This window comes from Aythya fuligula, chromosome 1, assembly GCF_009819795.1.
Source record: "Aythya fuligula isolate bAytFul2 chromosome 1, bAytFul2.pri, whole genome shotgun sequence".
In the NCBI taxonomy this organism is placed as follows: Eukaryota; Metazoa; Chordata; class Aves; order Anseriformes; family Anatidae; genus Aythya; species Aythya fuligula.
The window spans coordinates 85,075,401-85,092,216 of NC_045559.1; the positions used below are offsets into that span (position 1 = coordinate 85,075,401).

The 16,816-nt window shown below is 43.6% G+C and overlaps 1 protein-coding gene across 2 annotated transcripts in view; it reads left to right on the forward strand.

The window, feature by feature from the left end:
* Positions 1–16,816, forward strand: part of GSK3B (glycogen synthase kinase 3 beta) — a 127,535-nt gene that overhangs the window by 38,637 nt on the left and 72,082 nt on the right. For both annotated transcript variants that reach the window (XM_032196400.1, XM_032196408.1), the window contains exon 2: positions 8,425–8,618. In XM_032196400.1, coding sequence (XP_032052291.1) covers positions 8,425–8,618 — 194 coding nt within the window. The remainder of the gene's footprint in view (positions 1–8,424; positions 8,619–16,816) is intronic.

A 16,816-nucleotide genomic window follows, 5' to 3' on the forward strand; every position in this document is an offset into this window, starting at 1 on the left:
TCCGATTCACGGCCGGTACGTAAGCACCTCTGCAACAAACATGATCGAAAGATTTCTCTGAACCCCTAGCAGAGGAACGGGGGCTGCCTTTAAGACATGTTAAGATGTTTTTAATTCGTGTTAAACCTTTCAATGGATGCTGGGGGGTAATGAAAAGGGGAAAAAAAAAGATGCTGATGCCTGTTCTCAGGGATCACAGGTGCATTTGGCTAGGTGACATACCTGTGTTTAATCAGAATCAAATGCTTGCAACAATGCAGTTAAAATATGTCTAAAAGAGCCTATGGCAAGAAGTGAGCCTCCTGCTTCAGCACCTCACCGGGAGCTACTTTGGCCAAAGGCTCGCAGTTCATACCAGGTATGTAGAGGGGAAGATGGTCGGTCTTTGAGGAATTCCCAGAAGATGGGTGCCATTTATCATTCCCGAAGCCTTTCAGGGCAGAGTGGGGAGGTTCGGAGCCTCTGCCAACGCCCTGAAAGCGCCTGGGAGTGGGCGCCCCGCGGCGGATTTACCGGGGCAGCCACTCTGGACGCTGCTGATAGACTTGTTGAGGGTCAACTGTTGAATGGCACGAGCAAGTGGGTAAACCCGATCCCTTTGTAACTTGGGGTTCTCCGGTGCCCTGTCAGGGCTCGGTTACAGGGGTGTTATAAGTTATTACGTGTCAGCTGAACCGCTCCACTCGGCTTCGGCAAGTAGCCTTTGCTAAATCATGTTCCCTGATGATGTAAGAGGGCAGGAAAACTAAAGGCAATGCCAAATTAAAAATCCTAGTCCTGTGTGCCTCTTGAGCTTAGTCTGAATTTCTCAGCTAGCTGTCCAGCAACGGGGTAGAGTGAGGCCATGGTCTGGTACCAGTCCCGTCGTGCTCTTCCCACATACTCCCTGTCCTCATGTCTCCGGTTGTGTGTAATCCCCGAGCTCTTTGGGGAAGGAATGACCCGACCTGAGATCATTAAAACAAATGCTGCTATCATCTCTTCAGCACTCGCTGCGTGATCGGTGGAATCACCTTATCTGCATTTCGAGTTGATTTATGGGGCTGTGGGACTGCTGTGGAGTGGGCTCGTCCGTGTGTGTGTGTGTGTGTGAGCTGGGTGGGGAGAGAAGAGAGCGGAGAGAGTGCCTCCTAAAAATAGCTCTCAGCGACTACGAGACCGCTTATGAAACGCCACCAGCAGCCAGTGTTTGGATTACCTTAATTGTATGGTTTCGGTGTGTTTTTTTTTCCAAAGCAGAAGTTTAAGTACAAGCATTCAGGTGAATGTTTTTGTTTAGTCGTGGGACAGATTTTTTTCTCTTAGTGCTGCTCCCTGAGATACTGGGTTTGGTTTTCCCAACCTTTTCCTCTCGTCATTTTTATTTTCTCAGACGTTGTTCTGGATCAAGCTTATGCTGGGGATGACCACTACATCTGCACGGGCAGCGTTGTGCTCTGCTTGCCTTGGTTAAGACCTAAAAGACGGCAGAAAGTAAACGCCTTTAGAGCTTGACATGACCTTGTCGTAGATGTTTAACAAGTCTATCACGTCGATGTTCCTGGAGCTGCTGAGTATTGTGCTATTTTTTAAAGGCTTGTTTACCATCTTCAGCATTAAGCTTTCAAAGACAGTAAATTGAATGGCCCCTCTCTAACACCGTGCGGCTCCCTCTAAAGGGAGGCTTAAAGCTCCTGTGGCATCTGGGATGATTGAACTGAGAGGCAGTAAATCTGGATGCTGTTCCCTTAGTTAAATTTTAGGCTTTTAGCAGCGGGTAAATAACAGCAGAAAAACCGTCCCCGCATCTCAGCGGAGCTTTATGTGTTTATTACATCAAATGCAGATATATCAGGCACATCATTATCTATCCCCATTTCCTGGAAGTATCTTCAATTTCTTTCTGTTCGTTGTGACCTACTGACCTCAAAAAGGCACGAAACACAAAGATCAGTTGTTATACGCTTGTTCATTTTTTTTTTTATAATATAATAAAATCACTCTGCCTTTCTGAGCTGTTACCACTTACTTTTTAGCAATGGCATCGTTTGTTTTACAGAGGCAGTGACTTCTACTGAGTGGTCATTTTTTCCTGTTCTCCAGCTGTTTCCTGCAGAAATGTTGCACTTGGTGCTTTGAATTTGCATGGCCACTCTAGAAGCTGTTGAGCAAAAATTTTACGGATGGACCAGCAGTTCCTTTGCACTGCATTACAGCTTTTGCCTCCTGGAAGGTTTTAAGATGAATTGACACCTAAAAGGTTTTGCTTAACATTAGATGCAAGTGGAGTGATTTTTTTTTTCCCTTCTCTCCTGTGTTTCCTGATAAAAGCGAAGGCAACTTTGAGTTCAGGATGGAGTGTTTCAAAAACCTTAGTGCCCTTTGCGGATCTTGTCAGCTGATACTGAAATTGATCCCGATTATTTGTCTCTCCGTTGAACAGAAGCGAATTGACACGTAATTAATCGTGGCTGTCACTTGGCCAATGACAATAAAGTAAAAGAACGACTTGTTTCACCTTTCATCGCTTGTCACTTAACTATGGTTTTCTTTAAACTGAAAGCAGATTTTGCCTGTTGTGGAAAGCAGCATATTTGGTATCAAGCAATGCCACTGTTGCCTTTTGGGCTATGTAGGAAAATCTGGTTTATGTAAGTGTTGAACCTTTCTGATGTTTCTCAGATGCAGAGAGTTCATCATCTTCATCCTCTCTGCGGCCTCTCCTACTTCAAGCCTACGAGTTGTGGCTCATCTATTTGGTAAACTTTAGAAAAGATCCCAGTCTAAAATAAAACACCAAAGTCACAGAAATCACCGTAACTTTCAGAATTTTTAGAAAAAAAAAATGATTTCCTTATTACTTGACTTCTTCCCTTCCCAGTTCTATCCCAAGTTCTTGTAATTTCTATTTCTAGGCATTACGTGTGCTGTCTTCCACACCTACAGACCAGAGCCCTCGCCGAAATTTCCGTTCCTGAAGTGGGTAGCTTTTAGGGATAAACCATCATTCATCTTTCTCTCTGAGACTTAAACTGACTGAGCTCCAAGTAACACAGCTTTCTGACCTCTTCTGAAAACGTTTGCAGCAGCTTTCTGAACCTCTGCTGTTTTTCAGTGATCACTTCTGAATTTTAGATACCAGAAGCCAGCACGCTCAAGCCCCAAATAGGGGGCAGATGACTGCACTCTCTGGGCCTAGTTTATCGTAATTTGATTAATAATCGTGCTTCTTTGCTTATACCCATTTATTTCGTTGTTAATGTAGGAGGTGCTAAGTCAGAAACCCTACAGGAGTGCTTTCTCATCAGTGCTCTTCTCGCTCTCTTCCAAACGAGCCTGTAATCTCTTGAAAATACGGAACCCAACAATCTAATCTCCATAAACCACGTTACTGCTTCTGTGGTAATTATCAAAGGAGCTAGTGTGGTACTTTGGAATTGTCGTCAAATTGATAGGATGGTAATTACCTGGGTCAGACCACTTGCCTTTGAAATCCTCCCGGTGTTGCGATCGCTTTCAAAAATCAACACCGCTCCTCAGCTCGTGCTTCTGAAACCCTTGGATACAAATCGGGAGATTCTTCTGATCTTAAGTAACGTCTGATGATGGCTCTTTTATGACGGTGTTCAGTTTCAGTCAAGAAGTCAGATGACATTTCCTGTGCCAAAACCAGTATGCGCATTTACGGCATGCTTCTGCCTTCTCTGGGTGGTGATTGACGTGTGGGTTTTTGTTCGGGGTTTGACCTGAGCTATTTTTGCAATGCGGAGGTTTCCTTTTGTTTGGGGTAAATTTATTTTATTTATTTTTAAGCGTATTTTAGGCTCCTTGCTTCGATTCCCCGAGCCTTTCTAATTCCGTCCTTGTAATTTTGTTTCCATTCTGTTATCTCCCAGTAGGTAATGTTCATTCAGTTCACTGGTGGAAAAGGGGAACTGCCTAGTAAACCAGTTCATAAATTTTTGGATTTTGTCCCCTGCTCCCCCTCCCCTGGCTCTTAATCATTAACTTCTAGTGAAATTAATCTTTCAGAAAATTACATGAGGAATCCATGTTACTCATTCAAATTTACCTATTTATGTAGGAACAGTATAATCGTGGCACACAACTGCCAACTTGATCAGCTGCTCTTCGTTAATGAAGTTCCCCAAAATTTCCCTGACTGCGTGCAGGGGAATAATTAGAAAACTGTCATCTAGAGCTGTGCTTTCTGCTGGTTGTCATAGACTGCCATCCCCTTCTGCTCACTCGTTTCTCCATAGGTAGCTGTGACAGCAGCTGGTTGTTACTTGTTTCAGTTGGCAGGAGCTACGTCCAGCCGTGTAGGGTTTCCATGGAAGTAACTTGTCGACTGCATTCAACACTCAGCAAATAAAGGTGGAAGAGCACAGAGGAGCCTCAGACTCGGGGAGAAGTAATCAATGATGACTTGATATTGATACCTCCTTCATGGGAGGTGGCACTGAGAATTAAAACAGATCAATGAAGATATTTGAATGAAGTGGAGAGAGAGCTACGTGACCTCAGATGCTCTAGAGAACACGTTGTAGGCCTTTCTTTTAGGATGTTAAGACCTAAAATCTAGGTAGCATAGAGTGGGATGACCTGTGTGCGTGCTGGCAAGGAGGAACGTACCGAACGGAGGTGGGAAGGAAGAGGAGGTAGGTGAAGTCAACAGGAAGAGCAAATGGAGGGGTTTGTAGACAGCACAAAGGATTGAGGTTGCATTCAAAGTATGAAGAAAGTACATCCTATTCTTTGTTTCTGCCCTTCCAAACGTAAGAAAGAGGAGGAGCAGGGTTTATATGAAGTTGAAAGAAGTAAAGAGTCATAGCTCTCTGACTATAAGTGTGTTAACGTGTATTTGTACTGCTCAGTCAGAAGCTAAACAGCTGAAGGGATGTAGGGCAGACATAATTTTGGACTTTCTCCAGGCCCATTCATTAGCACGTATGGTGGGGGTTGTGATCAATAGCAAAGGAAGTCTTTCATGGCCTCCAAGGGTCGGAGTGCATTTTATTGACTGACAGCTACATTGAGGCTCTAGCGAAAAGTAGACGTGCTGTGCTCATGCAGACGGGTCAGCTTCGAGCTGGCGATAGGAACCTGCAGCTGGTGGGATATTTACGCGAGGAAATGCTTGTCCAGGAGTAGGATCCATTGTCTCACCTGGGTAAACATTTGCTGACGTGTTGTTTTTTTTGAGAACGTGCCCCTTGTTCCAAAACAACGTGAATGTTTCATTAAAATCACACTGATCCAAACTCATTTTGGTTTAACCGGTGCTTTGTGTGAACAGGACATGGAGCTGTGCTCAGCTTTGTTTGAGATTAATACTCCTCTTGAACAGGGTAAGTGGCATTGGCATTAAGTAAAACGATGGCTTGAGCCATGCTAAAGTTTCACCGAGAGAGGGGAAAACAGAGCTGGCTCTGGTGCTTTAATAAACTGTAGTCTTGTGAGTGGAATATGTTTTTTTCTTCCCAGAATCTGATTAGTATTCCCTGCTCTCAAACCACTAACTTCACCTAATTCTTGTGGTTTGTCCTGTTTAGTAATCACGCGCTGGAAGATGGAAAGTGAGCTGGAAAGATCAGAGCATTTGGGAATTAAAACGTCTGGATTTTGTTTTCAGTTGCATCAGTCCTCGGGATTATCTTCTGTGTCGAGAATGCCGCTGAATGCTGATGTTCACATGTGCAGCATGAGAACAGCACGGGGAAGTGGTTTAAGGGTTTGGATGTATCGAGTGCAGATAGCAGTGCGCTAGCGACAGCTGTTTGTACTTGTGCTTCTATCCTGGGTGTTAAAAAGGTGCTTTTCTTAGCTGGTGGTTGTACGGTCACACCAATCTGCTCTGTTGTTAGTGCCATCAGCACCAGAAGTCAGCTTCTTTTCGACAAACAGTAGTGAGTGCTCTCATGTGAGCTTGAAGAGCTGTGTAGTATTTAGCTGTTTGGTCCTCCCTTCCTTCCTTCCTTTAGTTTTTCAAGTCTGTGTTGCAGTTGTTTTGTAGACCTGCAAGCAAAGGTGGTGAGAGCTGTGTGTTGGACAGTGCCCATCTATCTGCTGGGGCATGAGGTGAAAGCTGTTGGGAGCCCTTAGGGTGTTTCTTGGTGGAAGGGGTGACAAGAAATGTTGGTTGGACGTGGGACATGGAGAGAAACATCTGGGAGGCTTAATGCTCTGTAATGTGCTGGTAAAGAAACCAAGAGATTCTTGGTTTAGCCATTTCATGTCTTCAAGTTTTGTTAGGAGCTGTTTTCCCTTGTGCTTAAAGGAAATGCATTAAACCTGACTGACTTCTCACCAAAGCTCTGGAGATACTGGCCCGGCGGCAGCAGTGCCAGGTGGGGAAGAACCACCCGACATGGCCTCAGATGCAGGGTTTGTCCTTCTGGTCAAGGAGATCCCAAAGTGGCTCCCACCTCCAAAGAGTGCCCTTCGAGCAGCTCTGAGACTGAGCACTCTAGGTCTGGGCCAGAGACGAGTTTGGGTCTACCTCTAAGACCCCAGAAGCCTGATTTTGGAGATTTTTGGATGAGCCTCATTACCAGGAATCCCAAGACTCTGGCCTTGTGAGCAAGGCTGGAAAAAATAGGTGAGGAAGCAGGGAGGTTACCTTTCAGATGACGAGGATTGCTGCAGGAAAGCAGATGTCACCTATTTATGTGTGCTGAGTTAAAATGCTAATGACAGAAAGCCAGGCAAATAAAACGCAGGGCTGCTATCAGAATTGCACTTCCAACTTGTTTACAAAAAAAAAGAATTTTAATGTTCTTTCTCATGCTGGCTTCATTCCATGTATTCCTTACACTTATCAAAGAGGAGGGTGAATTTTCCACACAGCTTTATTCTGGCTCCCTTTATTCGCCTCTCTAAGCAGATGTTCATCTCTTCTTCCCCTCCCCCGTTTTTTTCTTTTTTGTTGTTGTTGTTTCTCTTTTTTCCCTCTTCAAACATGTAAATCTGCCTCTCACCTTCCTGTGGGTGTTTCTGGGGGAAGGGCTATACCTGCTGTGCATCGCTTGGCAAGTCGTCGTCACCCTTTGCAGTAATGTGCTTTACCGACTCTGAAATTTGCGTACTTGCTTCACGGAGCAGTTAAATGCATAAAAACAAACAGTTTGCGAGGATCTGGAAGGTAACTCAGAGACGAGGAACAGTTAAATGGATCTCCTCCGGGTGGTCACCCCGTGTTTGAAGCTGGCAGCGTGCTGTTAGGAAAACCTTGGCTGAGGTTCAGCTGGGGCAAGCGCAGAGCGTTCGCTGCCGATAAGAGCAACCAGGTGTGGAAGTGGAAAGTGGACGGGGATTGGGCAGGCGGCGGCCCCGCGGAGAGGAGCTGAGCACACAAAAGGGGTCAGGAGTCAGCCAGGCTCTTGGCGTTGCAAAAGCTGCAAACATTGTGCCGGGGTGTTCAAACAAGCGTGTTGCAAGTCGGACGCGAGGAGGTAGGAGCTCGCTGGGCAGAGCTCAGGTAAGCTCCCCCCGGAGTGTCTCATTTTGGCTGCCCACGGTGCTGGGACAGCAGTAAAGGTGATGCGGGTAAAAAAAAAATCAACTATCAGAAAATTCTTCCTCGAGGCATGAGCAGTGAAGACAGTCCCTGAGGAAGCCGTGGAAGGAAGCTTTCTCGATAAGCAGATGCGATGGGCACCTCAAGCACGGTTTACGCGGAGTTGGTGGATGCTTGCCGCGGATCAGCAGGTTCCTTCTGGCTTCTCTTTGCAGCCCTCTCTGAGCTGCAACCCGAGCTATCGGAGCCAAGGGACAATAAATACCGGCGTGCGCTTGCAAAATGGCCAAAACCTTGGTCCTATGGCAAACAAAACCAGACTTTGAACAAGAGGGCTTCTTTTCTGCAGGGCTGCAGGAGGCCAGCCCCCATTTCACCTCGGGTGTCCCAGCCCCGTCAAAGGCTTTGCTTCTGCGTGCACGCGAGCAGAAGCATTCCGCGTGGGTTGGTTTGTAGCACACTTTGTCACTGCTGCTGGCTTTTTTTCTCTTGCCGGGCGTGCGCCGGAATATCCCTTTGCTGCTCTGCAGGCTGCACAGGCAGTTTTGTTTCTTCAGTTACGGGAAAATACGGGGGAATGCTTGATTTTGGTAATACGAAGAACGCCGCGTGTGACGCCACTTGTGTTAATCAGATGTAGAAATAAGTCCTTGTTCTGGTCGTGCAGCACGTTTTGTTGCCGAGCTGTTTGCATCTGGAAGGGAGTATTTCTGTTAACAATGATCTAAATGAAAAAATGTTGGCAACTGTGTGTCAAAAAACCCCAAACATGCTCAGTGTTTTTGATGTATTTTCACAGTTTTTTCTTCCTCTGTGATACTGAAATATACAGGCTGATATAAATCTTTACCCTTTTCTGTATCGTTCTTATTGGGGATCTTTCTTATGAATGTATTTTAATTATTTTCATATCTCTTGCTTCCCAGGAGACAAAGATGGCAGCAAAGTGACTACAGTAGTGGCAACTCCTGGACAAGGTCCAGACCGACCACAAGAAGTTAGCTACACAGACACCAAGGTGATTGGAAATGGATCTTTTGGTGTTGTGTATCAAGCCAAACTCTGTGATTCAGGAGAGCTTGTGGCCATTAAGAAAGTCCTGCAGGATAAAAGATTTAAGGTAAGAATATGCATAACTTCAGAATATTTTTCATGAATCTTATCTTGTTTTCCATTTCTTTGATGACAATCTTTTTGATTTTTTTTAATTTGTTTTCATTGGAGCACATAAACACAAAATTTTCCAAGACCAAAGATTAAACAGATGGTTTCTGATAAAGGAATATAGTTTAACTTGAAATTCAGTGAGTCACTGCTGTTATTATTTGCATTAGTGCAAAACAGGAAGCTAAAAATCTTGATTTGATGCTGTGGTGCTGCTCCCTGGTTGCAGCCTATGCTCTTTAGACAATGAACTGGGGAAACAAGGGAAGAGCTTGTCTTATACTTACTTTTTTCTAGCTTGTACTCTCCTGCAGTCATTAGTAATTAAGCTGCTGGAAGGAACCGAAGCCTTTGGGCTTTGTTCTTGGTTGTTGCATCTCTAAAGTAGAAGGTTGTACTTGAGTAAACCAAGAAGTCTGCAGACCAAGAAGGTAACAAATGCTGAGCTGAGGGCACTTTGGACTCAAGGAGAGTTACTTCCCTTTGTTATCTGATTGATAAATGTGATCTGTTGTAACAGCTTCCAGACTAGTGAATCTTTGTTCTAAATAATAAGTAGTTTTCCGAAAAGTCTCTCTCTGGGTGATACTTAAACCAAATAAAAGTTAAAGATCATTAGCAGCCTCATTGCTACTGTTACCTCCCCTGGTAGATGCTTGGTGTGCTTAACTGCTTTCCCTTATATCTAAGTAGCCAGCAGATAAACTTGTGCAAGAGTGAATGATAGCAAAGGTAACTGGTTTTATCCTCTGAAGTCAAAGGCACAGGTTTTAGCATCTGGAGGACACAGCTTTCATGACTACAGAAGCAAAAATTTTATAAATACTTCTGAAGGCTAGTGGATGACGTTTTTACTGTTTCCTTCACATTTCTCTCATATATATTTTTTTAATAACATTTAATGCCCAGCTAGCTTCACTGGTTGTGTTTGTAATTTGTGCCCTGTTTGGGTAGCAAAATCATTCTTTTGATGTGTTTTGAATTAACTAATGTATGCCTCTTCCTGGAGTCTTGAAATTGATGCTGTCACCACCACAGGCATCAGCATATCACAAATATATCAGCTAAAGTGTGGAAGAGGAAAGCTATTTTTAAATTAACCTAATCATGCGGCATTGTTTCACTTCTAATTGAGAGAGGTGTGTAAAGTTCTTGCATTGTTCTTCCATCTGTCAGATTTCTTTCCGGCTTGTTTTTATATGTTAGAGGCAATTAGTACTGGGGAAGTGTGCAGCATAGTGCAAGAGCAGATTATTTTATAGGAATGGAAAAGGTTGAAGAATAACACAAGCTCTAAACCTAGTCATGCTTAAAGGAGTTACTTGAGCTCTTCCCATTGTGTGGTTTTAGGTTAAAGGCCAGTACATTTCCCTTGCCATGGTGGATGACAGCTAGTGCTTTGGACCACAATCTTTGATTTTATAGCTTTTTTAATCTCTGGACTTTGAGGTTGTGTAGGGTGTCAAAAAGATAATTAGGCCAAGCATTTTAGTTTCTGCCCATTAATTATCAATAACTCGTGATTTTTTTTAACGTCTAATACAGATTTATAAATGAATGTCTTTGGTTTTCTTTTAGTAGTTGATTCACATTTTGCTGTCTTACTATTGTGCAGTGTTTCTTGAATTGATTAGGAAGAAGAAAGGGCGTGTTTTAAATATTAGCCTAACCGTACATCATCATGTACCTTTGCTTTCAGCTCCCTAGTTTTTCCCCATCATTCATCAGCATAGTCCTCCCTTTTTTTTTTTTTTTTTTTTTTTGACATTCTGATCTGGAAGTGCATGTTCTGTTGGCTGGAGGTGTGCATTCCTGCAGGTTGGATGAAAGCCTCTGCCTGGACAGATTTGGAAGCTGGAGAAGTGTATCTTATATCAAGAATAGCATACAATTACTTCAGAGTATGCTACTCTTTGGGAACATCTGATCTAGGTTGTAAACGCTGGACTAAATATTTTGCCAGGGAACTGTGAATGCCTGGTGCCCACGGGGTTTGATCATGTCTTAGAAGCAGACCAGCATTTCCATTCAGTTGTGGAGTGCACCTCAGCTGGGCTGTTGGTGCCTCGGCATGGCAGCCCGCGTTGTGGTCTCAGCTCTAATGCCTGGAGTTCCTTACGAAACACCCCTGCTTCAATAGTCACGAGGAAAAACCCTGTTGTAGACAGTGGAAGGTTGGCAGTAGTTTGTTTGCCAGTTTTAAATCCCTTTTATCAGTTTCTGAGGGAAGAAGGGAAGCGCTTTAAGGATGCGTCTGCACTAGTCGCAGTGGTGGGCTGTGTCCTGTCTTTCATAGACTAGTGCTGTAGATGTGTAAGAATAGGTCTTCATACAAAACATTGATAAAGACAGGTGCAGTTAAATTATTTGTAATCTTGGCAAGTGCTTTCATCCACACTTCCCTGCAGGTCCTTAACTGCCATAGTCTAATTGTGATGCTCGGGAGAAAAAAGCAGGTAGCATAAATTTTCTTGCACTGCTTTTGTTGGTATATTCTTTGGAACATTCTTCAGATGAGAGAGCAACGACTGACTCTTATTTCTACAAAAGTCAATAATAAAGCAGCAGGTGTTAGCACAGATAGGAAGTTCTTAGTCTGATTTTTGCTATTTCTGTGAATAGCAGCATGAACTGCTCGAAATATCTGCCTGTTGATGGAGAATAAGTACCTAAACTCTGCATATCTGGATTATCAGGTTTCTGCGTTAGTGCTAGGCTGTCACCCTCAAAATGATGCAGGATTATTAAGAACTCTCTTCACCTTTTCAGACAATCTAGGTTGGGCTTCACATTTCATGGGCATGGACCTCAAGTCTGCAGTAAGAGAAAGCCACGTTCAGTACAAGAACCACTCACGCAGTGCAGCCTTTCAAGTCACTACTTAGGTCTAGCACTCAAACTACATCTGCCTCTGGCTTAGCTGACTGAATTTCTCAAGTAGGCAGCTCTTCCAGAGGTTGAGAGAACATCAAACTAGGTCCCTGTCAGTCCTGAAACATGAAGGCCTGTGTTGATAAAGCCACTGAATAGTAGTCAGTGCTCTTTCTTCTTTTCATCTTTGGGAATAATATATGTTGTGACCATTTACGTGTGTGTTTTTTTTTGTTAATTATGTAAAATTTCAACATTAAGCTGAGTCTTGCAGCCCACTAAAGCAGCAGGATGGAAAAATAAGTATATGTTGAGGTTCTGGTTTCTCTCTTTCTCTGCTGGATGTGTGTACTTCTGCGAGCTGTTGGAAATGCTTCTGAAAGAAAAACAGTTTTAGTTCAGTTCTGGCCTCAAATATATCAAGCTGCTAAGTATAAAAAGATCATTTTTCAAAGCACTCTGTATCCACTGTTTGTGTTAACTTAATTACAGCAACTTTGATCGTAGCATCTCACATGAAGAATGTAAAACCACGAGGAAGAATTCCCGTTTAAAAATGACTAAGTGTTTAGGTTCTTAAGTTGTGTTAACTTCTGAGGAGACTTCTCTGTTTAAAACATTAAAAAAAAACTAACATTGATCCAACTTTTAATAGGTTTTGTGTTTCTGCTTGTGGTTGAGGATGTCATTCTGTAGACATGCATGCACAAAAATGCGGACCTGTTGACTAATGAGATTTGTATCTTTTGCTCTCAGGATCCAAGTGGTTAACAGGCCGCTGTGAGTCCAGCTTCAAATCAAGTTTAATTGGTTCCCCTCCTGGCTACCCTCCCTGGCTCACTTCTTGGCTCTCCGTTATCCTTGGCTGTTTAAGATACAGCAGATAGCAGCGGTGCATTGGAAAATATGCTGCATTTTCTGAGGGCCTCAGTCTACTGAGGTCACTGCTAATGCAGTTGATCTCTCTTGACAAGGGTTGTGCACGGTGATCTGATCGAGTTAAAACAAGCCTTTTCTGTGGTCTGTAAGCCTGGGCTGCAGACAGTCCTGTCTACAGGCTGACGAACGAGGGCTTGACAGCCAGCTCCCTGATACTCGTTGGGAAACCCAGTTGGGAAGTTTTAAAGGAAGAGAGATCATCTCTCAGTGCGGGTTTGGTCACCCTTTGCCAGGTTCAGACAGGAAGCATCTTCCCTTTTTAATATTTTAGCAAGTCCTGCTCCTATGTATTGCAGCTCTGCAATGAGAATACGAAATGTATAGCTGAAGAGAAGCCATCTCTGCTCCTGAAACTTGAGATACCATGTAGGGCTCCAACTTGCTTCATCTGTATGTGCCAGAGCTGCCGACCCTTTCCAGCACACGGTGTTAGGGTGAAGTACTTCATGCCTTTCTAGGAACTGGGACGTGATCACAAGTTGTAGAACGGACGCTGTCTTCATCTTCAGTCAGTTCAACTCACAAATTAGGGTAAAACACAACAAACACAACGTAGAGGTTGGACCTGCTCTGGTGTCCTCGTGATCATTTTTCTCAGTGACCTCTTGTCATGTGCCTAGGTTTCCACGGAATTAAAGGTGGTGCTTTTCTTTTTTTTGTGTTAATTTGTGTGTGAGCCAGTCTAGCACTCCCATTTCTCCATCTAAAGACTGCTGAATATTTAAACATTAATCTGAAGGCCTTCTCTCAACAGAATATTTTTTTTAATTTACACAATCTCATTTCCAAAGACCTTCCCAGTTTAAGTTGGAAGCATCCATGTGATGAAAAGTCACCAAGGGAAGACATGGTGATGAAAAATAATAACATTTAAACACCTTTCTTCTAAGTCTTTGAGGACGTGCACATCTTAGCTACTTTGAAGATCTGAGGGATAATGAATCACTGTTCCTAAGACCATTATGGAGGTGGCACTTCTAAATGGATGCCTTAATTTTGTTGTTAAGTAGCTGGAAAGAGCACTGTGAACAACAGTTCACTCTTCTGACTACTTTAACGTGATGTCTTCTGTTTGTACCACAAGGGGGGAAGGAAGGCTGAAAATATTTTCCTGTGACATTAGCTAATATTACAAACGTCTGTAAAAGTGGCAGAAGGAAGATAATTGAGCTTGACTGGAAGCCTTTGCAAAACTATCCCTCGAGCCCTTCCTATCCCCATCTGAAGGGTTGCAGTCCCTCTTGAAGACTGGGGCCATCAGATAGGATTTGCAGAATCAGAGTTGCCTGGGCATGTGTTCAGGATGTTTTCCCATGTTCTGAAGAGCTGGAGGGCTGTGTTCAGTTCCAGAGGGTTTCTTCAAGTCTGTACTTTAACCCTTGTATGGAGGCCAAATTTGTAGCTGTAGTCCAGCTTGCTTTAGCCAGATGAACAGAGATGTTGACCAAGATAACAGCATTTCTTACAGCAGTGCTGGATCTGGCTCTTGAAAGCTAGCTTAGCTGAGCCGATTCTGCTATTTGGCTGTAATTGTGGTTGCATTACTTTCTGCATTGCTTTCTTGTTCACAGTGCACTGAAGAGGCTGGATAGGATCTAAACTCTTGCTCACGACTTTGTATTTCAGTCCATTTTCCAATTTTCACGCACACCGAGTGTTGCTAGCAAAAGCAAGAACCTGTTTGTACCCTGCCTTTGGCAAGTTTTGAAGTGAGCAGTGTGCTGCTCCTTGTACGGCCAGGGATGTTCCAGCTGATGCTCTTGTGGCCCTAAGAGGCCTCAGAAGCATCTCCTTCAGTAGGTGTTGTATTGAAGTCTGTGCTGTACAAAAATTATTTGTAGTTGTGTTAGGACTGTTGCTACAAATGTTTTCTAATCTGGCAAATGAATTGAATGCGTAGTAGGTTTGAGGCAAGATAGGTGTTGAGTTTGGCACATGGAGATGAATTGGAGTTTGTATGAAGGGCACTGATTTCAGTTTTCTTCCTTAGCCAAGCTATTGGACTGAAAACTGCTGCTCTGGGAAGGCAGCATCAGCCAGCTGCAGTTTCCCTGGCGGCAGAGAAGGAAGTGTTCTTCATCTGTAGATGTGGTTGTGTGTCCGTGTAGAAATGTGTATTCAGGTGGAAACCCACACGAGGAGAAAGATACCCACCATGAGAATGTGTTCTTTGAGGAGGGAGGAGTCAATCCTCAAAGGTTAGGTGGCGATGGTTTTCTTCCCCCCACTTTATGGATGCTAGCATGAAGCATCTCTGTGGATACACCCTGCAGTTCATACCCTGCATTTATTTTGGATTTTGAGCTTTTCTATTTCCACAATTTTTCCTGTGTCGTTCCTGAGACTGGGACCAAAGGCACGATTTTAAAACGAGATAGTCGTTAGAGGTCAGCTTTCTACCCTCTCTTCCACACCTATTCCATATCTTGAGATCAAATGTAAACCTATCTGTCCTTATGCTGACCAAAAAAAGGTTATTAAGTCATATTAGCTTTTTATAAAGTCTTTTACCTCATCGTCCAGATACTTTATGTAGCTGCTGTAGTTATGATTGTGGGTTTTTTATTGTCTCCTGTGTGTAACAAAGGAAGTAGGTTTATAAGTCTGTTGTTCATTAAATATATATATATATTCCATGAAATATATATTCCATAAAATTATATATATTCTATGAAGTGTATGTATAATGTGTATATATGCATGTGTGCATATACGTGTGTGTATTCTATATATATAAAATACATTATATATTATACACACACACGTGTATATATATATTCTTAAATTAAGCTGGAGACTGCCTTGAGACAGAGAGGTTAAAAAAAGATGAAAAATACCACAGTCAGGATGCTGCACTGAAATCATGAGACTGAGAGCGGAGATTAAAGTTTAAAAGAATTCCAAGCGCATTAAGGTATGGAAACGTGTAGTTTCAAGCTCAGAAATAGCTGTAACCCTGCCGCGTGCTGACAGCATGCCGTAGCTATGTGGCTGCAGTTAAAGATGCTTCAAAATGCCCGATCTCGGTCACTTTAAATTCCATTCTGCGAGACACTTTGTCCTTTCCAACCATGCTGCTTAAGTGCCTGAGAAGGAGTGGTACGGGAGCCTTGTTCAGGGCACGTGTTCGTAGGTAGCCAAGGTGAAAGGGGACTTCATAAATCCCTGGGGTTTGGGTGCCGGAATGGTGTTCAAAAGCAGTTGTAAAATACGTACGTCTCTCCCGTGTGCGTATGGAAACGATCTGTGATGGCCTTTCAGGTCTACCACCATGAATACTCTGCACCTCTCCTTCTGAAGTTGAGTGATTCACTGCTGCTCGTGGTTTCATCTAAATTCGGAGCTATTTTTTTTCCTCCTTGCCGTTCCAGCTAAGACAACAAGGCGGGGTGGAGGCATGCGTAATGCTCCCGAGGGCTGGGTAGCGCTGCTGTTGTGCAGAGCTCGGGTATTAGAGCAGACGTGGGGTGGAAACGGTGTCCCAGGGGGAACCTTCTACACCTGTCTCCCAGTTGAGAAGAAAAGTATTTTGTAGGATATAAATAGAGGATTAGCTGATCCTCGTCGAGATCAGAACGGTGCTTTTGAGACCGCTTAGATGTTTGGTGCATGCAGTTACTTGAAGGCTTTGTATTGTGCCATTGTGTATTCTCTCTCAGAAGTCACGCAGCGTGAGATTGCCTGGTCGCAGAAGATTTAGCTTAAACGCTTTCCACCTCCAGCCGTGTTACGTACCTGTGGCTCTCACTTGCTGACTTCCATTCTTATTTGGTTAGATTATCTTTGGTGCAACGTGCCCTTCTTAAGGTGTGATTGGAGTATGTTGTCTCTTTCTCCAATGAATACAGATTTTTACCTTTCAAATACCAGGCTACTAGCTCAGGCTGCAGCAAACCATCCCTTTTGAACCCAGTACTTACTTGTTCCAGTATTCCACTGTGCTAACTGTACGCTTTATGGGGTAAAAGGGAGTAAAAACTGATGAAACGTGGAGACAGGAAGGACAGAAGAGACCCACCTCTTCTGAAGAGACCCAGTGGAGGTTTCCTCAAGGAAGGAAATGGGACAGACCTTTTTATGCATGGAGCTCCCAGGCCTCTGAGCTACAACCCCTAGCACTATCTGCTAGCTCAGCACATTCGGCTTGTACTTAAAACCTGGTAAATGAGCTGTCTTTTATCCCTAGCTCCCTCCTTGAAGAGGGATAACTCAAATTCAGCAAATAAAACGAGGAGGGTTTCAGGAAACGTGGAAATCTGAATAACTTTTGATTGCCACTTTGTTTTCTTGCATAGATCTGACATTTTAGAGCAAACCAACGTGCTCCCCCTAAGAAGCTTTAGA